General features: G+C 42.6%; 1 protein-coding gene across 2 annotated transcripts in view; it reads right to left on the minus strand.

Annotated features, from left to right (window-relative positions):
• Positions 1–25,093, minus strand: part of ipo8 (importin 8) — a 96,517-nt gene that overhangs the window by 54,247 nt on the left and 17,177 nt on the right. For both annotated transcript variants that reach the window (XM_060903391.1, XM_060903390.1), the window contains exons 3-9: positions 19,401–19,557; positions 19,102–19,260; positions 18,776–18,932; positions 10,251–10,340; positions 10,040–10,134; positions 9,864–9,948; positions 996–1,130 (exon numbers count right to left, since the gene is read on the minus strand). In XM_060903391.1, the coding sequence (XP_060759374.1) occupies positions 996–1,130; positions 9,864–9,948; positions 10,040–10,134; positions 10,251–10,340; positions 18,776–18,932; positions 19,102–19,260; positions 19,401–19,557 (878 nt within the window). The remainder of the gene's footprint in view (positions 1–995; positions 1,131–9,863; positions 9,949–10,039; positions 10,135–10,250; positions 10,341–18,775; positions 18,933–19,101; positions 19,261–19,400; positions 19,558–25,093) is intronic.

Genomic DNA, 25,093 nt, shown 5'->3' on the forward strand with positions numbered 1-25,093 from the left:
CCGCACCCGCCCGCAAATCCCGCATGATGCAGACGTTCGCGTTATTTCTCACGAAAGTTCTTGTCATTGGCTTGGGGAATTGTTGTCCTTTTAAGACAGTACATACATGGCGATTCAGGCCTGATGTACCTGATTTATGGCCGTTGTATGTCAGAACCTTTTGGCACTTATCACAACAAGCAAAGGGCAGCTGATTTCCCTCTGCGTCGTACACGAGCGAGAACGACTTCCAAATGTCTGATTTCAGGACTCTTGACTCTTTAACGGTAAATGTACCTCTTTTTAAAGCAGCACTTACTTCTGAAGCACTGTGAGCTTCACTAGAGGAGCTCTGCTCTTCTGCCATGATCGGAGATCTCAAACACGGAAGAGCGGAAAGGAATCGGAAACGTACGCGAGATTAGACCACATCCGCAAATTTAGGCATCTTAAAATGTTTTTATTAATGCCAAATAAAATATCCAGCACAAATTATATACGATAGACATAAATTAATAATTTATAAATTGTATTTTAAACACGTTTTTAGTTAGCGGGACTGCAGCTTATCACCTCTCCCGCCCGCTCCCGCATTGTGCACTCCCCCTCCCGCCCGCGCCCGCAATGAGCTTTCAAAATTTGTCCCGCGCCGCACTGCTTTGCGTCGGGTCCCGCGGGAGTGCAGGGCTCTAATGCGTATTAATGACATAACAAAGAATCCTGCAAAGTTTCATGAAATTCCTCCAAATATTGTGAGAGGAGTTGATTTCAGAAGGTGAGCACCCATCCCGGGACGGACGGACGGACATCGCCACGACATAATCCCCCTTCGGGCCTTTCGGCCAGTGGGGAATAAAACCCATTACCATCTCAAAGTTTCCAATAACAGCACATTCTAAAGTGTTTTATTCCTCTTATATACGAATATACAGTAGCTTTTCCATTCCCCCCATCTCCAATTTCTTTTTTCCTTTATTAACGAACAGCACATTGTGATCAGCGTCCCTGATTCTGACCTGCATATGTGGCTTGATCTGTTTCCACGTGACGGAGTGAGAGACGCCCCGTGTCAGGTAGTTCAGAGCTTGCTGTAATACACGTGGACTCACGAACTGCTTCTGCCTGTGCTGATCGATCACCTTTAACAAGACCTGGAATGACACACAACGCATCCACGTCACACACATGTACCATGATATAGTAGAGGTGTGTCTAATTACTAATACTGTTAGTTGAGTTTTTATTTTTTTTGACTTTTATTTAACATCTTCAAAAATAACACTAAAAATAATCGTCAAGAAAATCTAAACTGATCTAAAATGATGTTGTTGTATTTCCCCAGCTCGAATGCACATCCACTGAGACTCAAGAGGCCGTTTGCAGGAATTGGTCACGTGTCAATTTTCCTCATAGCAACAAGCCCATGGTGGGCAAGCTACAGTGGTGGGCAAAAGTTTACATACCCCAACAGAATGTTTTGTTTCTTGGCTATTTCTAAGAGAAATTGAATGATAATAGACAAAAACCTTTATTTCACTTGTGGTTAATTGTTGGCTGAAGCCATTTATTGTCAAGAAAACGTTAACTCTTTTTAAACCATTATGACAACCAAAAAAACTACACAAATGACCCTGATCAAAAGTTTACATACCCCAATTCTTAATACTGTGTATTTCCCCCTTTAACATCAATAACAGCTTGAAGTCTTTTGTGATAGTTGTCAATGAGTCTCTTTATCTTTTCAGACGGTAAAGCTGCCCATTCTTCTTGGCAAAAAGCCTCCAGTTCCTGTAAAGTCTGGGGCTGTCTTGCATGGACTGCACGTTTGAGGTCTCCCCAGAGTGGCTCAATAATGTTGAGGTCAGGAGACTGAGATGGCCATTCTGACTTCACTTTATGCTGTTGTAGCCACTGTCAAGTTGATTTGGCCTTGTGTTTTGGATCATTGTCGTGCTGGAATGTCCAAGTTCGTCCTATGCGCAGCTTCCGGGCTGAGGCGTGTAGATTTTCCTCGAGTATTTTTTGATAAGTGACTGCATTCATCCTGCCATCAACTCTTACCAAATTTCCAGTGCCTTTGTAGTTCACACATCCCCAAAACATCAGAGATCCACCACCATGTTTCACTGTGCGAATGGTGTACTTTTCATCATAGGCCTTGTTGATTCCTCGCCAGATGTAGCGTTTAGTGTTGTGCCCAAAAAGTTCAATTTTGGTCTCATCACTCCACACAACTTTTTGCCAGAAGGTTTGGGGTGTGTCTCTGTGCAGTCTGGCATATCGTAGACGGGCTTCTTTGTGGCATTTGTGTAGAAGGGGCTTTCTTCTGGCAACTCTCCCATGCAGCCCATTTCTTCTCAGGAGTCTCCTAATTGTACTCTTTGAAACATCCACATCAACTTGTTTCAGAGAATCTCGAAGTTCACCAGATGTTATTTGGGGCTTCTTCTTTACATCACGCACAATTCTTCTAGCAGTGGTGGGTGAAATTTTTCTTGGTCTACCTGAACGGGCTTTGGTGTCTACAGAGCCCCTGACTTTCCACTTCTTGATTATTGTTTGAACAGTGCTGACTGACATTTTTAATTGCTTTGATATTTTCTTATATCCCTTCCCTGATTTATAAAGTTCAACTACCTTTTCACGCAGGTCCTTTGACAATTCCTTTGATTTTCCCATGGCTCAATCTCAAAGATGACGCGCAGCACTGGATGAGGGATAAAAGGTTCTCTCAAAAGTCCAGCAATTTACTGACTTTTATTTTCACCCACTAATTAGAAGAAAACAGATCACAGGTGAAGGTAGTTGCCTTTAATTGCCATTCAGTCCTGTTTGTCAAATTGTGTACAGGTTTTCAGGCCAATTCACAGGGGTATGTAAACTTTTGATCAGGGTTATTTAGGTAGTTTTTGTTGTTTTCATGGTTTTCAAAGAGTAAACGCAGTAATGAATGCAATAAATAGCTTCAGCCAACCATTAACCACAAGTGAAATAAAGGTTTTTGTGTATTATTATTCAATTTCTCTTAGAAATAGGCAAGAAATGAAACATTCTGTTGGGGTAGGTAAACTTTTGCCCACCACTGTAACTTGACATTCCTTGACAACCATAAGAGTTTGACTCGCGATGCGAAGCGATCCATTTCTATAATAGCTGTTTTTATCTTTTCTACTGTCTGTTTTGACCCGAATTTTCGTGTGTACTTGGAAAAAGTCTGTGGTTTTAACTTCTGTCGTAAGTTAAAGTGAATCATTGGAAATTCACGTGCGAAATGGCGGATTTCTCAGGTATGTTTGTTGGCTCCTTCGATCTCGAAAGATCATGGTGATCTGCGCCAGGGGTCATCCATCAGTTGTCGAGTTGCAGCGCCTAGTATGACTGTATAGGCCGATGCGTGAGCCGCACGGTCTGCTGCAGGTGAAGTTGCTTGGTCGGGTGTCTGTTGATGCCATCTGCAATCTCAGCTGTCATCGTAGCCTCCTCTCCCTCCACCGGGTCTCTCTCCTTTCCTCGGCTTCCCCAACGACGGCCTTGGTGGTGGACCGCCAGCCGGCGCGGTCTGAGGCCACCGTCTCCAGGTCTGCGGGGTTGAAGCCGCCTGCCCTCAGGTCGCGCTTGCAACGTCCTTGTAGCGTAGTGCGGGTCATCCTGTGGGTCTGGAGCCTGTGGCCAGCTCACCATACAGCACGTCCTTTGGGATGCGGCCGTCGTCCATGCGGCTGACGTGGCCTAGCCAGCGCAGGCGTCTCTGGGTCAGCATGGCAAACATGCTGGGCATCCCTGCCTTGGCCAGGACATCGGTGTTGGTGACACGGTCCTGCCAGGTGATGCCCAGAAGTCTTCTGAGACAGCGCAGGTATGTTTAGAACTTATGATTTCTCCTTTCCTACCTTTATCAATTGGGGGGATCACCAATCCCCCCAATTCTGCGCCGACAAATAGCGGAGCAATATCAGAAAGGAGTTCGACAGTGTAAAATTGCAAAGAGTTTGAACATATCATCATCTACAGTGCATAATATCATCAAAAGATTCAGAGAATCCGGAAGAATCTCTGTGCGTAAGGGTCAAGGCCGGAAAACCATACTGGGTGCCCGTGATCTTCGGGCCCTTAGACGGCACTGCATCACATACAGGCATGCTTCTGTATTGGAAATCACAAAATGGGCTCAGGAATATTTCCAGAGAACATTATCTGTGAACACAATTCACCGTGCCATCCGCCGTTGCCAGCTAAAACTCTATAGTTCAAAGAAGAAGCCGTATCTAAACATGATCCAGAAGCGCAGACGTCTTCTCTGGGCCAAGGCTCATTTAAAATGGACTGTGGCAAAGTGGAAAACTGTTCTGTGGTCAGACGAATCAAAATTTGAAGTTCTTTATGGAAATCAGGGACGCCGTGTCATTCGGACTAAAGAGGAGAAGGACGACCCGAGTTGTTATCAGCGCTCAGTTCAGAAGCCTGCATCTCTGATGGTATGGGGTTGCATTAGTGCGTGTGGCATGGGCAGCTTACACATCTGGAAAGACACCATCAATGCTGAAAGGTACATCCAGGTTCTAGAGCAACATATGCTCCCATCCAGACGACGTCTCTTTCAGGGAAGACCTTGCATTTTCCAACATGACAATGCCAAACCACATACTGCATCAATTACAGCATCATGGCTGTGTAGAAGAAGGGTCCGGGTACTGAACTGGCCAGCCTGCAGTCCAGATCTTTCACCCACAGAAAACATTTGGCGCATCATAAAACGGAAGATACGACAAAAAAGACCTAAGACAGTTGAGCAACTAGAATCCTACATTAGACAAGAATGGGTTAACATTCCTATCCCTAAACTTGAGCAACTTGTCTCCTCAGTCCCCAGACGTTTACAGACTGTTGTAAAGAGAAAAGGGGATGTCTCACAGTGGGAAACATGGCCTTGTCCCAACTTTTTTGAGATGTGTTGTTGTCATGAAATTTAAAAAGCACCTAATTTTTCTCTTTAAATGATACATTTTCTCAGTTTAAACATTTGATATGTCATCTATGTTCTATTCTGAATAAAATATGGAATTTTGAAACTTCCACATCATTGCATTCCGTTTTTATTTACAATTTGTACTTTGTCCCAATTTTTTTGGAATCGGGGTTGTATGACAGAAGTTAAAACCACAAACCTTTTCCAAGTACACACGAAAATTCGGGTCAAAAAAAAAAAAAACAACAGTAGAAAAGGTAAAAACAGCTATTATAGAAATGGATCGCTTCGCATCGCCAGTCAAACTCTTACGGTTGTCAAGGAATGTCACGTTAGCTTGGCCACCACGGGCTTGTTGCTATGGGGAAAATTGACACGTGACCAATTCCTGCAAACGGCCTATTCTTTACAGATTTTGAGTGCCGTATCACATAAGTCTTGATGTTAATTAACGGCAGTGTAGTTAATTTTGGAGAAACCAGCAAGAGTAAGCTAGATTTTCCAAAATCGAAGAAAGTAGTTCTTTCGACAAACGTGTTATGAAGATCAGACTTCGACAGATCCCTCCCTGTTCTATAAAACAGTGTACCCACTCACACCTGATGGATTGAAAACACCTGACTCTAATTTCACCTTCAAATTAACTGCTAATCCTAGAGGTTCACATACTTTTGCCACTCACAGATATGTAATATTGGATCATTTTCCTCAATAAATAAATTACCAAGTATAATATTTTTGTCTCATTTGTTTAACTGGGTTCTCTTGATCTACTTTTAGGACTTGTGTGAAAATCTGATGTTGTTTTAGGTCATATTTATGCAGAAATATAGAAAATTCGAAAGGGTTCACAAACTTTCAAGCGCCACTGTACATACAGGACACTTTTTCAATGGAATAAAAACGTGTGCTGTTCCCTTCTAGCGGGTTTCATTCATTTGGTTTGATAGTAGAGGTGTGACGATTCAGTTTTTTCACGATTCGATTCGAATCACATTTTTCGTCCTCCATTTTATAACTGATGCAACTCGTTGTCGAGATTCTGTTAACTGTCAGCCTAGAAATGTACAGCAATAAAAAACAAACGAGTCGTGTTGCCTTTGTCATCTTTATTCAGACTCCAGTCACTCCACCGACTCTGACTGTAACTCTGAACGGATCAGACATTTTTTGGCACATTTTAATTTTCAAACCGCAAAACACTAAGAAACGAAAAAAAAAGCAACGAAAACTTCATGACTTGTCTCAATCTTTTAAAACACGAAAATACAGTCACTTGTGTTAAAGTGAATCCCACCTCTTGAGACACAACATTCATTGTCCGGAGAGTACAGAAGGCACTGAGGTTGAAAGAAATGCCGCCAAACTGAGCTTTTAAAAGCTTCAGGAATTCCGAGTCGTCCGCCATGTTGCTCACAAAGCAACGCGTGATCTCGTGAGATTGCTATAGCAACCACAAACATGGCTGCACTCGCGTACAGCTCCGGACACCGAATCGAATTTTTAATATCAAAATTATGCCGTTTGTCGAAATTTGTTCTGCATCTAGGATTATCGGGATGAAATTAGGTATCGGGCGGCACGGTGGTGTAGTGGTTAGCGCTGTCGCCTCACAGCAAGAAGGTCCTGGGTTCGAGCCCCAGGGCTGGCGAGGGCCTTTCTGTGTGGAGTTTGCATGTTCTCCCCGTGTCCGCGTGGGTTTCCTCCGGGTGCTCCGGTTTCCCCCACAGTCCAAAGACATGCAGGTTAGGTTAACTGGTGACTCTAAATTGACCGTAGGTGTGAATGTGAGTGTGAATGGTTGTCTGTGTCTATGTGTCAGCCCTGTGATGACCTGGCGACTTGTCCAGGGTGTACCCCGCCTTTCGCCCGTAGTCAGCTGGGATAGGCTCCAGCTTGCCTGCGACCCTGTAGAAGGATAAAGCGGCTAGAGATAATGAGATGAGATGAGATGAGATGAGAAATTAGGTATCGTTAGTGAATCGTCATTCATTAAATTTGAATCGATTTTTGAATCGCGGATTGAAATGGATCGACAGATCGGGGATTGATTAATCGTCACACCTGTATTTGATAGCATGCAATATTGTTAGCGTATTGCTTATCCTACGTGTATTACGCCACTCTACCCAATGGAGAATTAACGTTGAATATGGTTTACGATATTGCATGGTTGTCAAGACAACATGACGTCACACGTCGGAGCCGTAAAACTTCCGGTGACAATTTGTAAACAAAGATGGCCGCCAGGTTTGCTTCGTTAAATACGGAAGATTTTGAGAGAATTTTGAAAGAGAAAGACACGTCGAACACCCAAAAGGAATGTATAATAATCATGGATGCAAACGGCGCGCCTTTTGGCGGATGCCGCCTTTTTCACAGCTGTCTGGGGGACTTGTGTGAATCATGCAGAGCCGATGAGTTGTTTTTTTTTTTTTGGGGGGGGGGGGGGGGGGGCTGATTATAATTTCATCAAAGTAAATTCTGTATTAAAATTAGTAAATAAGCAAATGTCGTTGCAGTCCATGAAACATAGGAAGTATAAGAAGAAAACAGTAAATCAGAAAGCTGCGCACGTAAAGCCAATTGGCTGCGCGCCATTATCTGCTGCTGGCTGCACTTCAGTGAAGGATTTCCGCGCAAGGATTTCCATCAGTAAGTTATGTAATTGGCTTTACGTGTGCAGCTTTCTGATTTACTGTTTTCTTCTCATACTTAGGCTTCCTATGTTTCATGGACTGTAATGGCATTTGCTTATTTAGTAATTTTAATACAGAATTTACTTTGATGAAATTATAATCAGACACTACAACGCCCCCCCCCCCAAAAAAAAAAAAAAAAAAAAAACTCATCGGATCTGCACGATTCACACAAGTCCCCCAGACAGCCATGAAAAAGGCGGCATCCGCCAAAAGGCGCACCATTTGCATCCATGAATAATAATAATGGATGGTTTGTTGTCATGGTATATCAGATATATTCCATTCAGCTACTCGTCTTCGACTCGCTCAGTATCATGCTAGCTGAATGGAATACATCTGACATACCACTCAACGCCAGCCAATATTATTAAAATACTGTCTATTCCTTCTTCCTGAACTCTGATCTGAGAGACTGAAGCCACATCCCACCCGTCTCATCAAAAGAATCGTCTCTTTAATAGACAACGGAGAGCAACGTAAATGCACGTAAAACATAAAACATAAAGACGTTTGATGGATTTCACTGTGTTAGTACAACCCCGATTCCAAAAAAGTTGGGACAAAGTACAAATTGTAAATAAAAACGGAATGCAATGATGTGGAAGTTTCAAAATTCCATGTTTTATTCAGAATAGAACACAGATGACATATCAAATATTTAAACTGAGAAAATGTATCATTTAAAGAGAAAAATTAGGTGATTTTTAAATTTCATGACAACAACACATCTCAAAAAAGTTGGGACAAGGCCATGTTTCCCACTGTGAGACATCCCCTTTTCTCTTTACAACAGTCTGTAAACGTCTGGGGACTGAGGAGACAAGTTGCTCAAGTTTAGGGATAGGAATGTTAACCCATTCTTGTCTAATGTAGGATTCTAGTTGCTCAACTGTCTTAGGTCTTTTTTGTCGTATCTTCCGTTTTATGATGCGCCAAATGTTTTCTATGGGTGAAAGATCTGGACTGCAGGCTGGCCAGTTCAGTACCCGGACCCTTCTTCTACGCAGCCATGATGCTGTAATTGATGCAGTATGTGGTTTGGCATTGTCATGTTGGAAAATGCAAGGTCTTCCCTGAAAGAGACGTCGTCTGGATGGGAGCGTATGTTGCTCTAGAACCTGGATGTACCTTTCAGCATTGATGGTGTCTTTCCAGATGTGTAAGCTGCCCATGCCACACGCACTAATGCAACCCCATACCATCAGAGATGCAGGCTTCTGAACTGAGCGCTGATAACAACTCGGGTCGTCCTTCTCCTCTTTAGTCCGAATGACACGGCGTCCCTGATTTCCATAAAGAACTTCAAATTTTGATTCGTCTGACCACAGAACAGTTTTCCACTTTGCCACAGTCCATTTTAAATGAGCCTTGGCCCAGAGAAGACGTCTGCGCTTCTGGATCATGTTTAGATACGGCTTCTTCTTTGAACTATAGAGTTTTAGCTGGCGACGGCGGATGGCACGGTGAATTGTGTTCACAGATAATGTTCTCTGGAAATATTCCTGAGCCCATTTTGTGATTTCCAATACAGAAGCATGCCTGTATGTGATGCAGTGGCGTCTAAGGGCCCGAAGATCACGGGCACCCAGTATGGTTTTCCAGCCTTGACCCTTACGCACAGAGATTCTTCCAGATTCTCTGAATCTTTTGATGATATTATGCACTGTAGATGATGATATGTTCAAACTCTTTGCAATTTTACACTGTAACTCCTTTCTGATATTGCTCCACTATTTGTTGGCGCAGAATTAGGGGGATTGGTGATCCTCTTCCCATCTTTACTTCTGAGAGCCGCTGCCACTCCAAGATGCTCTTTTTATACCCAGTCATGTTAATGACCTATTGCCAATTGACCTAACGAGTTGCAATTTTGTCCTCCAGCTGTTCCTTTTTTGTACCTTTAACTTTTCCAGCCTCTTATTGCCCCGTCCCAACTTTTTTGAGATGTGTTGCTGTCATGAAATTTCAAATGAGCCAATATTTGGCATGAAATTTCAAAATGTCTCACTTTCGACATTTGATATGTTGTCTATGTTCTATTGTGAATACAATATCAGTTTTTGAGATTTGTAAATTACTGTATTCCATTTTTATTTACGATTTGTACTTTGTCCCAACTTTTTTGGAATCGGGGTTGTATAACGTCAAGTCTGGGTGAATGGAAATTTGCACGGCGAGTGTGTATTTCCTGATAATAAACAACATTCAGGTTTTACCTGCTGAATCCCAACAGCGTATGTCTTGAGGAAAAAATCTGCAAACTCGTAGTACTCCTTTGTCACATTGCCCGGGCTCCCGTACCTACGAATAGGATGAAAAAAAGATACAAAAGTGCACACAGACTCTGAGACGTTCTAGATGAGAATATGGTGTGTTTCAGGTGTCAGGTCACCTCTCAAACATCCTGGTGATGATATGTAGAGCCCATTTCTTACACTTCCACCACACTAACTCTGGCCGATCGTCTTCGTCCACCTCCAGCGTCTCCTACGAATCAGAGGTAGACCTGCTGTGAGGCTCTTCAGAGGTGGATGAGGAACTTCACCTCATTATCCAAATCATAATTATCCTTTTATCTTGGAATACAAACAAACAAGACTTACAGGAGGGACGTCCCGATCCACAACCGCTCTCAGGATCTCCATCCACTGGGTCATGACTGTGTTACTGAGCAGCTGGAGAGGCAAGGAATACTACACACACACACACACACACACACACACACACACACACACACACACACACACACCACTGGAAACACAACCAAAACATACAGAACCACTGCAAAGCCACAATCCATTTAAGGATTTACGGTGGCATGCAAAAGTTTGGGCACCCTTACTGAAAATGTCTGTTACTGTGAATAGTTAAGTGAGCAGAAGATGAACTGATCACCAAAAGGCATAAAGGTAAAGACGAGACATTTCTTTTCAGCGTTTTCTGCAAGATTTGTGTATTATTTTTGTTTTGTACAATTGGAGAGTGAAAAAAGAAAAGGAACACCATGCGAAAGTTTGGGCACCCCAATACATTTGAGTTCTCAGGTAACTTTTACCAAGGTTCCAGACCTTAATTAGCTTATTGAGCTGTGGCTTGTTCAAATTCTTCATTAAGGAAGGTCAGATGATGCAGATTTCAAAGCTGTATAAATTCTCTGACTCCTCAAACTTGTCCCTAAAATCAACAGCCATGGGCTCCTCTAAGCAACTCCCTCGCATTCTGAATAATAAAATAATTGATGCTCACAAAGCAGGAGAAGGCTACAAGAACGTAGCAAAGTGTTTTCAGGTAGCTGTTTCCTCAGATCGTAATGTTATTAAGAAATGGCAGTTAACAGAAACAGTGGAGATCAAGGTGAGGTCTGGAAGATGAAGAAAACTTTCTGAAAGAACTGCTCGTTGGATTGCTAGAAAGGCAAATAAAAACCCCTGTTTTACTGCAGAAGACCTTCAGAAAGATTTAGCAGACCCTGGAGTGGCGGTGCACTGTTCTACTATGCAGCGACACCTGAACAAATATGACCTTCATGGGAGAGTCATCAGAAGAAAACCGTTCCTGCGTCCAAGCCACAAAATTCAGCGTCTGAAGTTTGCAAATGAACATCTAAATAAGCCTGATGCATTTTGGAAACAAGTCCTGTGGACTGATGAAATCAAAATAGAACTTTTTGGCCACAATGTGCAAAGGTATGTTTGGAGAAAAAAGGGGGCCAAATTCCAGGAAAAGAACACCTCTCCAACTCTGAAGCATGGGTGTGGATCCATCATGCTTTGGGGTCGTGCTGCAGCCAGTGGCACAGGGCACATTTCATTGGTCGAGGGAAGCATGGATTCGAATAAATACCAGCAAACTCTGGAAGCAAACATCACACCATCTGTAAAAAAGTTGAAGTTAAAAAGAGGACGGGTCCTACAATAAGACGATGATCCAAAACACACCTCAAAATCTACAATGGAATACCTCAAGAGGCACAAGCTGAAGGTTTTGCCTGGCCCTCACAGTCCCCTGACCTAAACATCACTGAAAATCTGTGGATAGATCTCAAAAGAGCAGAGCATGCAAGACAGCCCAAAAAACTTGTAGAACTGGAAGCGTTTTGCAAGCACGAATGTGTGAAAATCCCCCAGGTAAGAACTGAAAGATTATTAGCCGGCTACAAAAAGTGTTTACAAGCTGTGATACTTGCCAAAGGGGGTGTTACTAGGTTCTAACCATGCAGGGTGCCCAAACTTTTGCTTCAGGCCCTTTTTCCTTTTTTGTCATTTTGAAAATGTAAAAGATGAAAATAAAAAATTGTTTTTGCTTAAAATATAAAGGGAATGAGTCATCTTTAACTTTATGCCTTTTGGAGATCATTTCATCTTCAACTTGTTTAACTGTTCACAGGAACAGCAATTTTGACCAGGGGTGCACAAACTTTCGCATACCACTGTAAGTAAGGACTTGAAGTAAGAATGAACAGGATGTCAACATGTAAGGAAAATAATCGATGACCCGAAAATAAGTTACCAGTTATCTCTATAAACTATCACAGTGTACGTTTTATCCATTTTAAGTTACGTTTAAGCTTGCGGAAAGGTCTGTGAAACCCGTTAGTCCCTGTATGACTTATGCCCGGGTCAGACAGCAGGCTGCAACTAGTTTTCGACTACTTGCATCGACCTGCGATAACAAAATCGCAGGTAGACGCAAGACTGGTCTTGTGCCGACGCACGATGATGCAGATAATGCCGGAGTGTTGCAGAGTCTTTAGTAGAGGCAGGCTGATGCACGATCTGTTTGCATTTCAGCTGCGATTCACTTCCAATCGGTGCAAATAGCAGGTTGAAGAAGAAGCCTTTATTTTTGTCACATGTACACCCAAGCACAGCGAAACTCCTCCTCTGCATTTAACCCATCTGAAGCACATGTAAGCACACACACATACCCAGAGCAGGGGGCAGCTATACTACAGTGCCCAGGGAGCAAGTGGGGGTTAGGTGCCTTAAAAGGGCACTTCAGCCATTCCTGCTGGTCCAGGGAATTGAACCGGAGACCTTTTAGTCCCAAAGTTGCTTCTCTAACCTTTAGGCCACAGCAGAGATGCCAACAATTTTGGAAATTGGTGCTTTTTTAGGGCCATTCTGAATAGATACAGGTGACTAAAATGAACTGGGACATGTTGGTTTTGGGGGGAGAAAATTGTTGATTTTTTTTTTTTTTCAATTATCTGAAAAATAAAACCAAACCACAATCACTCATGATTTTCTCATGAGTAGGAATGGGAATCGAAAACTGGTTCTTGTTGAGAACCGGTTCCCAGTGTTTCAATTCCATGGAATCGTTTGCCAGATTTGCTAACGATTCCCTTATCGATTCCAGCGGGTACGACTAACGTCATGTATATTACGCAAGTTACGCAACGTGCGTAGCGACATGCAGTAAGCAGTAAACATGGCAACCAAGCGGTTTAAACGCTCAAAAGTTTGGCTGCATTTTTCAAGGAAAGATGACAACCGGGCGACCTACAGCCATTGCAAAGTAGATATTACATCGTTGGGAGGGAACACGAGTAATATGCAAAAACATTTGCGCACACAGCATGCGATACTTTTAAATGAATGTCACGTTTTCGACACGCTTCGGACTGGTGAATCTCAACCCAGCAGCAGCAGCCACGCTAGCATGTCTAGGGTTAGGGTTAATTCAAATGAGAATCGTTAAGAGAATTGATAAAGAACCGAATCGTAAAGCAGAATCGAAAATGGAATCGGAATCGTAAAAACCTTATCAATTCCCATCCCTACTCATGAGTGATACTCATAACTCACCACATTCACACAAAGTAAAGACTTCTCTGGTAATTTGTATACAATCAACTTTCAAACAGTGAATATTATTTTCTTAACTTTACTCCACAAATGCAGATTACATACCATCAATATTTATAGATAACATACTGGAACACTCAATTAGCAAATACTCAAATAGTTATACTGGAACATGTCCATTTCCTTTTTATTCCCATGATTAATGTCAAGTCACTTTGATTACTTTTAATTTTTATCAACTTCCTTTCACTTTTAATCTCATCAATATCAAGTCAGATTACTTATTCAGTTCTGATTGATTTACTTCAGAAGATGACCGTTTCAGTTCCAACAGTGTTTCGTTTCTTTTTGCGAATATATCGTGAAATGTTCATTGCATATTCGGAACATGGTGTTTTGGGTGGATGACGACCCTGATTTCATGTTTTGAGCGATAGTTTGTGAGGTTACAACACCCCGACAGCCCCTCAATACCTAGTGACATGGGCTGCTCGACATTCCATCGCGGCATCGATAATTAATTCGCGCATGCGCAGAACGCTTGTCAACAAAGATGGCGGCGCCCATCGAAGCAAACTTTGACCATAAATACAGTCAAAACATTGAATTATCAAGCGATAATTGGCCTCAAATGTACCGAACACCGGCAAAATATCGTGAACCCTTATAGATTCACGCGTTTCGAACCGCATCCATGCTAAAATCGTATGAATCCCATATAAACTGAATAGACGGTCGTAGCCTCGTAGTGCTGCTGTCAAAAACGTAGTGACTACGCACGAATCGTAGTGATTGGCATCTCTGCCACAGCTTCCTCATGACACATGTAGAGGCAGGCGGTCGTGCAACGCTTGAGCGACCAATCGCAGGTTGAAGCAGGTAGTGGCAGCTAGACGCAGGCTGACGCAGGGGAAGGCAAGTCTTTAGAGATGGCTGCAATGCATCGCAGGTAGACGCAGCCTGCACCTGAAAATAGTTTACAACAACCTGCGAGCAGTCTTATGGCCTTATATTTTTAAAGGTTTTCCGTGCGTTGTGTCAACCTGCGTCTAGCTGCGTCTGCTTCTGACTGGTTGCGTCCTGTCGTAACAGCTTAAAAACTCTGCGTCTTGCAATACATCTGACCACGATAAAGGATTTGATGCAAAACGCCTGCGTCCACCTGCATATCAGTCGCCGCCACCCGACCGATCGCAGGTCACAGCATGAATCTTCATGGATTAAAGCAAAAAAAAATTATTTGACTGAAAATTTACGGGGGGTGGGGTGGGGTGGGGGGGGGGGTGTTATGGGGAGCGCAGGTGGCCAAGTGGTTAGAGCGCTTGACCGCTAAGCGAACGGTCCCTGGTTCAAGCCTCGGCTCGACGGGGATCTGGGGCTCGCTCCCTGTCCACCCAGCAGTGAATGGGGACCTGGTGGAAACACTGGGGAAGTTAAAGGCGGCGAGGAAAGGAACTGGCCACCCTACCTCACTATGCCGATGGCCCAGGACAAGTGCGCTCTCTAACAGGCACTCCCCCAATGTACGAATCGTATATGGGACTCCCCCTTTGCTTGGGGGTTTATGGGTGGATTTCGATGAAATTCTACGGGGGGGAGGGGTTATGGGTGGATTTCGATGAAATTCTAAGAATGGTTAACTTAGAACTGATAACTTTATTATCAATTAATTAATGGATTAATATATTCAATTTATTGCATTTTCTTTCCATTGCTTCCGTATATTATTTTTTGTGGCAAACCACACAAATGCAAGCGCCTGGAACGTTTAGTTTTTTGCCCCATGAACTAAATGGCTTTCCGTTTTCACCTATTTCGTACAGCCAAGCCCACCTCCACTTGTTTTTTTACACCTTTATCGATGGCAGACACATCAGTGCCTTCTTTCATGTAAAGCGCATCCATGCTGCCGAAACCGAAAGCAGAACGACATGCTCCTCTGTGCTCGATGTCAATATAGAAAAAAGTTTGGATCTTCGCTTAAATTAAAATTAAAACTATAATTTGACCTTACTTTGTGTTGAATACTAGCCTGGGCCCGCCCATCCTAAGCGTGACGCAACACGAGGGCCTGTTCCGAGCTTAGTCTGGCCAGGCAGGCTATCTACAGCATTTCCAAGCTCCCGAAAAATCGGGAACCAATCAACTTTGAGCATCTCCAACGGCCCTGGGTAGAGGCGTGTTCAAGGCAGTGACGTAGTAGAACTGCGACTGGAAGCCATAGATTGTTTACAGAATCTATGCCGGAAGCGCTTCATTCACTAGAAACATTACGAACATGGAGCAGCGGCAAGCCTTTGACACAGCGGTAGATGCTGTATTGAAAGCATTCAACGGGAAGTTCTCATTGAAAACGGAGCAAAGAGCAGCCCTGGAGGTATTTATTGAAAGGAAGGACGTTTTCGCCTTGCTCCCGACCGGCTTCGGTAAGAGTTTAATCTACCAGTTAGCCCCGTCGCGTCACATACGTCAGAGGAAAGCGTGATGTGATTGGTTTAAGCTTCGTCACAGCCTTTTCTGGCTTCGACCAGCAGCAAACTGAGGCATTTCAGGGAGGCGGGTCAACCACGCGCTCTGGGAAACGGTTGGGCTTAATAGCTTGGCCAGACCAAATGCTCGGAGAGCTTTGAAGTCGCGTTAGCCAGGCTAGTTGAATACGACTTCAAAAACAATTCAAGATTTTATTAAGAGAAATATTGTAGCCAACACGAGTGCTAAGTTACCTAAAAGATCGCGTGAAGTTGGCTGCTATCTACTTTGCGTTCGTTCTCATTTTCCTCCATCATTTCATAGGCCAGAAACAGATGTTTTGACGTAATTTAACTTAGTAGGCTATGATTATTATTTAGCCGTAGTCTTCTAGACATTTTGACTGTTTGGGGCATTGAACGCTGGTGTATGATTTTCAGGGAATAAAGTTTAGCGCATGTCGGAACATCATTGCGCTCGCAGCCTCCAACTCCTCAAACCTCCTTTAAATTGTGATAGAACGTAGGCTATAAGGCACGGTTCTAACATACCTTACACACTGGCCTAACGAAAATAATAATTGTTGGGGCGTCTGCTGATTTGTTAGCTATAAATTTAGGTCTAATTACTTCTGACAGCCTGCAAGCATTGCACCGTCGGGTCTTCAAGTCTGGCTGAAGCAGAGGAGCGGGCTTTCCGGGCTTTATTTTTCCGTTTTTTTTTTTTTTTTAACATGCTCTATTTCTATATGTCCAGGTTTGAACTAAGTCATTTTGGCAAGATTTAATTTAATACAAAACAGAAATGGTCAGGCACAAGCACGCCAAGCACATGGGAATGTATTTTGCCAATTTTGACAGCGCATGTTTTTTAAATGCCGCACCGTAGACAGCGAACGTTTAAACATGATCAAACATAGGAAATGAACGACACAAAGCACGGCTCAAAAACAAAAAAGTTAAATAAACCCTGCTGATAGTTGATGGTGTTGCAACACATCAGTGTTATAACCCAATCTCTACCCAACCACCCGTCATTTTAATTCTCCTCGGATCAGCACCGACCTCACATTTGGCCTTGGGAGAGTTCAGTTGACGGAAATCCGTCACACGACGGAAAACTTTAATCCATGCATCTTTCTGCTGTCTGACCCGGCCATGATTCTATCCACATTCACTGGATATGAGCAATCGCATGCTCTGATTGGCTACTCTACTACTAGGATATCAGCTCATATACCATGAGTAGAGAAAAACAAAATGGCAGAGCGTGTTGCTGAAGCAACCGAGGACGAAATAAAAACTCGACTCAAAACCAAAACCCCAAAAAATACACACACGCACAAAAAAAAAAAAAAGCAACAAAATATGGAATGGTCAGAACGTAACCTTTTTTATTTTTCGAGAATTATTATTATCGCAATTTTCACAAATTGCTTCCGTCATTTCGCCAGTTTGTTTACATTCCAAGCAGAAATGATTTTGTCGGATGTTTTGTATAAAGATTTTATTTATCGAATTTGCTAATAATAAAAATTAAAATTAGTGTTGCACCGATACCATTTTTTTGGCCCCGATAACGATACCTGGCTGTGCAGTACCGGCCGATACCGATACCATACCGATACCACTCCGTTTGAAATGTGTGTGTGTGTGTGTATATATATATATATATATATATATATATATATATATATATGAAGAGCTGCATACTTGGATGTAAAATCATTGCTATCATGGCTTTGTCAGGCTGCTGCTTACCTTTGTGAAACAGGAAAAAGACTAATACAAAGTGAATCCAGTAGAACTTTTTATTGCCTACCTGGTATGGATGACTGACAATAGTTCAATAAACTTTCTCTTGCTAGCAGTTGCTGCAACCTCAAACTCTTTGTGTTCGTTCACATGTTTCGTCTTCAAATGTTTTATCAGGTTCGAGGTATTGAAACTGGCCGATTTAACTCCACCTCTCGAAACTTTCAGGCCGCAAATCTTGCATGTAGCCATTGTACTCGCCGGAGTTTCTATGCTGAAATATATCCAGACCGCCGACATTTTCTTCTCGTGGTTTGTTTTTCCTCCGCATGAAAAAGCTGCCCCCGTATTGGTTAAGAGCGGCTATTGGCCCGCTCTCATTGGTCTGGAGCAGGTCAATAGCAATAGCTGCTTGGCGTGCTTGGCAGGCATGCACAGTGATCACGTGTGATCACACAACACAGAGTGTAGTGAGTGTCGGGAGAGAGAAGGCTGCGTTCAAGTGTCATACTAGCATCGGTAAATGGTATCGGCGCCCTATTTCTTGCTACTCGCCAATACCGATACCACCATTTTAGTGCCAGATCGGGGCCCCGCCCGATACTGGTATCGGTATCGGTGCAACACTAATTAAAATGCTCCGTTTCTCAAAATTCAGTGAATGTGGATAGAATAAAACAGTTATTCCACTCAATCTCATCGTACATGGATTATAGCCGACTATCAGCTCATGTACGACTCGATTTCGTGGAATAACTGTTAATTATAGCACCCGCCTCTCTTTTTCTCTTTGTTGTCATATTACATCGAACCCGTAAAGCTCAAACTTCTCCATTCAAAAAGTTACAGCTTTCCTGTAACTGGAGACTCCTTCCATAAATGCTAAATACACATCTCCTTACAGCAAGCTTCCTGGTTTTAATCCGTTTATGTACAGCGTCCTCTGTAGAAGTCTCTGAGAATGAGTGCATGAACATAAACTACGGTCTGAGCCTCTGTTACAGAAAACTAATCAATCAATCAATCAATCAATCAATCAAACAATCAAGCAGTCTGATGTTAGACTTCCCCAGCGATAATGTGCTTCATGCTAACCTGGATGAGTGCATGGAATATCTTGAGGATCTGCTTCTGGATGAGGACGGAGAACACCGTGGCGTCGGGCAGCAGCTGGGTGACGAGCTGCTGGATCCGGGGCAGGAAGAGCTGCATCGCAGCCAGCAGGGGCACCCTCTCCTCCGCTTTCTTAAACCTGTCAACAACAACCACGTCACGCTACTACAGCCTCTGAAAACACCGACACTGAGCCACAATACTCCGTTTATCTCCATCCAACTCTTTTTGATCTAAGAAGCGCTCAGCTCGGCTGGCCGACAGGAAGTCGGGCTCCCTGTAAGGGAAACGAACTCCGAAGCACTCACTCGTAGCTTTTGACGAGTTGATAGAGCGCGAGCAGACTCCCGTACCAGCTCCCACTGTTCTGAGACTGCAGGTACAAGTTGATCTTATCGACGATGCCGGTCCAGCGGCCGGGGAAATCGTGCTTTATAATGGCACGCAAGCAGACTGTAAGCTGGGCCCTGCGCATTAAAAAAACAAAACAAGTGAGAATGAAGCTCGTTTGTCACCAAGGTAACAGCAAAAGAAGGTTTTGACACCCGAGGTCATGTCTGAGAGCTTGGATGAATAGATAAGTCCAGACGGAGAGTGAGGAACTGACCGTATGGACTCCGGACACCGGATGATAGCCTCCACCATGTTCTCTCGGATCTGGCTGCGGTCGTTCTCGTGGATGTTGAAGGGGAACACGACCTCGCCCAGAGACGGCTCGCGGTCCTGCCAGTACTGACTCACCATGTTCTTCAGGTAGATCGCAGCTGTGATGCACAAACAGGCACAGACTGAATGTATCGTCACCCAGCATTTAAAAAAAAAAAGGTGAAATTTAATTAAATAAATAAGAGGAACTGGTTTGGCTGTTGTGCGTGTTACTGTTTTTTTTTTTTTTTTAATATTTCTTCCATTATTTTATTACTCATACCAGGGTTTTTTCTAGAAAAATTTAGTATGAGGGCGCTCACCATGGCGAGGGAGCGAAGCGGGAGGGGAGATGGTGCCGGTTGTCCCCCCCCCGCCGTGCAAAGCCTTTGAAAAATGCTCCAATGGGACATTCCGAGGCTATCTGAGAGGGAAATTGTAACAAATTGTCTGTCAACATTGAAAAAGAAAGAAGTAATCTTCTTCTGCCCCGGACAGTCTTTGGCTTTCTTCCGTTTCGTGCCGCGGGATGACATCTTTAAATGCCCAAGTGTCAACAAAAACAACTCGCGAACTACTTCTGTCAAAAGCTCCCGCGCCGGTGGGTGAAAGGTCATTCAGTCTCGAGAAATCTCGCTCTATAAGTCAGCTGACCTTGTATGTAACCCATGTCAAATCTCGCGAGAGCAGCCGCAACAAGTAAACACCTAACCAACATGGCGCCTCAGTCTGGAAAACGCCAATTCGGATTGTTTTTGCACCGTCTGGCGGTGTATCTACTATGATTGGAATATTTTTGGAGCAATTATAACGTATTTAATGATCAGACACGTTGTCACGTAGTGTTGCTGGGATGTTTTCACGGAGTCGGTAAGGGGGCGCACGCCGAGAGTAAGAGGGCGCAGCGCCCCTGTTCCCCCGTTTAGACGAAAGCCTGCATACCATTTTATTCAAAGTACAGCAATGCAAATTGTTTTAAAAGATTTTTTAATAAACAAAATCACTTATTTACTACTAATAACGCATTAGTAATGTTTCAAAACTTCCTAATAACATTTTTTTATAATTTTTTTTTCCACTTTGGTGTGATTACAATATATTTCCTTTCTGCTTTCTTTACAACCTACAGGCTAATTTTTTTTTCCCCAATCAGGACTGCCAGAACAACTTTCACTGCCTCAAGTTTTTTGAAGGAAAAAAAAAACCCAAAAAAACCCACCACCACCACATTTTTATCCTTCATTTCCAAAAACAAAACAGACTCTGAACAAGAAGTCAGAGTCATCTATATCCCCCGCCCTGTATACCAACTATATACCAAATTTCAAGATATTATTTGTCACATTTTTCAAGTTCTGCTGTGGGAAACCAACCCGACCTCTTTACACTGACCTCAGCAGCCCATGGCAGAAACCCAGCGGACCTTTAGTCCAGGGGAGCTAAAAATTAACATTTCTCACATTTCTTACTATCAAAAGGCACATATACATTACTTAAAGAAGAACTGAAGTCATTTTTAAACTTGCTTTATTTCTTAATTAACGTCTTATTCAATTACGTTTTCGGTTTTAGTAACCTTATATCGTGACTCGTATTGGCAACTAATCGCAATTAAATATTATACTTATCGGCCTATTCGGTTTTTAGCCATGTTGAATTTAGTTCGTTTGGTCCACGGCAGGCGTCGCTTATCCACGCGATCTTCACGAGACTTGTGCAAGACTTCGAAACTTGACGTGTATTCCAGGTGTCAGTGCCACCATTTTGAAAACTGTTTTCCAAACGAAGTATTGCACAAAAACGAGTTTAAATGACGATTACTGCCGACTTTTTTCAAACTTTCCTGATTGCTATCAAAACAAACAAAACTTCCGGCTTGATTACATCAGCATTCGAAAGAGGGCGCGCGCGTCTTTTGACAACATTGGCAGATGTCGGTCGCTTTGATTTCCGCTGTACGTTTTACTTCCGTCCTACGATGTCTCGCACAGGTCTCGACGAATCTCGTTTACGGCCGTTGCTTTGACATATGGACTGATATCTTACAGAGCATATTTCAAACACTCATAACTTGCTACAGCAGTGACAAAATAGCGATCAAAAATGCATTCCTATATTTAATAAAATGAGAAACAGAATTTTGATAATAAAAAAATTTGCCTTCAGTTCTCCTTTAATCAACACATATACCAACTTTCAAGACCGTACCACTCATCGTTTTCAAGTTATGCTCCGGAAACAAAACCGGACCCTAAAGGCCAATTTATGCTGACAACCCAGTCCTCGCAGACGGTGTCGCAGACAGTGTCCGCGTAGCCCCCCCACCTTTGCAGATGCTCTGCGCGCACCTCCCAAAAATTGTGACCACCGCAGAAGCCTCGCAGACAAGAGGGCTCTGATTGGTCCACTCTACATCTGCTGAACACGCACTTCCGCTTCCCTACTTTCCCGGTTTGTTTTGTTTTCACGACCGGCATTTTTAAAAACACGAGCGAAGATGGAGCAGCACGAAGAGCGGTTGATTGAGGAAGTACGGACATCTATACGACTCCAGTTCTAGTCATTATAAAAAAAAAAAAAGTTCTAGTCATTATAAGTAACCGGAGGATAAACACTCCACTAACCACACCCACCAACTACTCCTAGCGACTTCGCGCCCCCTTGCGTTGTGCCGGTGAATAACATCGCGCACGCCTATTACTCCCCGCTCAACGATAAATTACAACTGTCTGCGAAAAGCTATCTGCGAAAGCCTTGTCGCGAGAGCATGCAGAGGCCTTAAGACTGACCTGAGAGACTAAGTCAATTGTTTCCATGGAAACATGAAAAATTACTCAAATTTCTTCGTATGAAAAGGCACATCTACATCACCTTGTTAACATGTATACCGAGTTTCAAATCCGTATCATGAATAGTTTTGGATATATGCTCCAGAAACCAACACAGCTCTTAGAAACAAAGTCAAAATCTATTTTTTATGTAAAAATTTGAAAAATACTTTTTTTTTTCAAAAAAATCCAAAATAGTAAAAGGCACCAGTTCACATGCTGCTTGATATGTATACAAAGTTTCATGAAGATATCTTCAGTAGCTTTAAAGGTATGGCCCAGAAATGAAAACGTGACCGGACGGATGGAACCCGTTTCTATATCCGCCGCCAAACTTCGTTTGGGTGGGGGATAATAAATGCATGTTGTTTACATTACATTACAGGCATCTAGCAGACGCTCTTATCCAGAGTGACGTTCGACACACCCAGTGCAGCCTGGGGAGCAGTTGGAGGTTAGGTGTCTTACTCAAGGGCACTTCATCCATTCCTGCAGGTCCAGGGAATCGAACCAACAACCTTTCAGTCCCAAAGCTGCTTCTCTAACCAATAGGCCATGGCTTTCCATGTTTATGTCTTTATACTTCTTTTAAAGGGCTGATGACACGAACATGACTCTATGCAATTTCTTAAATAAACTATACAACATGGCAAACATGTTAGATTTCTGTTATAATTATGTGAAAAGAAGCTGTTGTTACGCGAATATCCAACTTTTAATTGCACAGCGCAAGAAAACTGGGTCCGTGGCTCGCGGCCATGTTGTGACGTCAGCGGGAGAACACGCTGCGGTTCTACTCTGGTTCTACTCAGTGGAAATGGCGCATGAAAACGCCGGTGAACTCTCTAGTGCTAGCTCTTCCTCTTCTGGGAGTCTAGAATTGTGTTGTGAGTGGGATAGATCGGAAGAATCAAGTGATGACGAACATGGGTGCATCCAACCGTACAGGTTTGAACCTGTTACTGTGCAATCTGAGAGCGACTCCGACCCCGAGATGGGCAGCGGACAGGCAGACAGCCCAGCATTGAACACCACAAGGTTGGATAACAAGGATTGGTAGGTCAACCCGTATTTGTTCAAAATGTTACGGAATCAATATTTTAATATTGTTGTCTTGCATGTGTAAACACTGCTTATACCACGTAAGCCGTATGCTACACTGAATACATAGTTCCTAATGGAGCATGCAAACGGCTAACATAATAAGCTTACGACTATGCCTGATCCGTGATACATTTAGGATAATATTGGCAGGCACGTCTTCTAGTTTATGGCTTCTTAGTTTTATCCTTGAATGAAGCAAAATATTTGATAAGGGTCAGTCCATGAAATGGGGTTACCAAAATGTGACATAGAGGGAGTCACTTAAAACAATTTACAACTGAAAACAACTTTTATTTCCATGAAGCATTGACCATATAAGAAAATATAACATAGTTGTTAAGAGAACTCCTGCTCTACAATGTATGATAAAATCCATAAATATTTACCCGGTTGCTAATGTAACAAGGACACGAACAAGCTTTTAAAAATAAAGGAAAAATATTGATAAAATCAATCTTTTTGCTTTTATTTGCTTACTTTAAACATTAACACTGAATAAGAATTCATTAGAAATATTAGTTCAACATCATAAACACTGAAAATATGAAATACCAGCATTTCACAAACTTCATAAAATCTCTTTAAGATTTGAACAATAACAACAGTCATTAACAGGAAACAGTTTCATCCTATATGGGGTAAATGAGATTATTGAATTCATTACTTTACTTAGTCACACTTATATCTGCACTATGATGCCATTGATAGCGACGAGAGCACGTGTTGTGGTGCGTGAGATCCCGCGAGAAGTTCTCTCGCGTCAGTTCAGCTGACCTAGATTGAGTAAATAGGTCTCGCAGGTTGTGAACGAACCAGGAAGTGAGTGGACGCTAAGTTAGGATGTGAGAAAAAACATCGATAATTTCTTTTATTGCCGTTTGTTTAAATTTCTTTCTACCTACATCGTTTTATAGTATATTCGTCTTTATATTAAAAACATCAATCATGATTTCAACTCGTTTTATCGTTTTTTATAAGCCTGGTTTCTAACGTAACACGGTAGGACACCACAATGTTACGTTCACAACCTATTTTTAGTGGATGAATTCGAAGCTAAATAGTTTATAGAACCTTCTTAACTTTATTATGTGAGTGTAAAACTAAATTGCAAGTACCATGAAACTAATTTTATTGAAATTCTCAGAAAGTAATGAAGGTTTATTTAAGCTCAAAGTCAGCAAATATTCCATGTCACAAAAAAAACGTGTCATCCGTGTCCAGTCACAGGGGAAGAAAATGTTTCGCAATTCTTTATTTCAAAAGAAAACTTCATTTATTTATTTATTTTATTTCTTCAAACAATATTTATGGATAATCTGCTAAATATTTCTTTAAATCATGGAAATTAAAGATGAAATGATTATGTAAACCCGGACCAATGAAAAGTAACATCATTTCATGGACTGACCCATAACCTACATCAGCGTAAGCAAATGACAATCTGTGGCCTACTTGTCTGGCTAAGGCTGCTGGGCCATAGAAGGTTCACGCTGCACGCTGCATGCTGCACGCTACACGTTCACGTGAAGAACCGGACCCTGGGCCATTAAACTTCATGCTTGGATGTTCACGTGTTGCGTCTGTTCTACTTTGACCGAGTAACCAACAATATGGACTCTTCGGATGACGACGATTGCCTCATTCTGCTTTTACTGAGACAGAGGAAGAGAAAAAGGAACAGAATTTGGAGCCGAGAACACTTCCTTCTGAGAGAAACCCGTGG

The sequence above is a fragment of the Neoarius graeffei genome, chromosome 21 (assembly GCF_027579695.1).
Source record: "Neoarius graeffei isolate fNeoGra1 chromosome 21, fNeoGra1.pri, whole genome shotgun sequence".
NCBI classification, from domain to species: domain Eukaryota; kingdom Metazoa; phylum Chordata; class Actinopteri; order Siluriformes; family Ariidae; genus Neoarius; species Neoarius graeffei.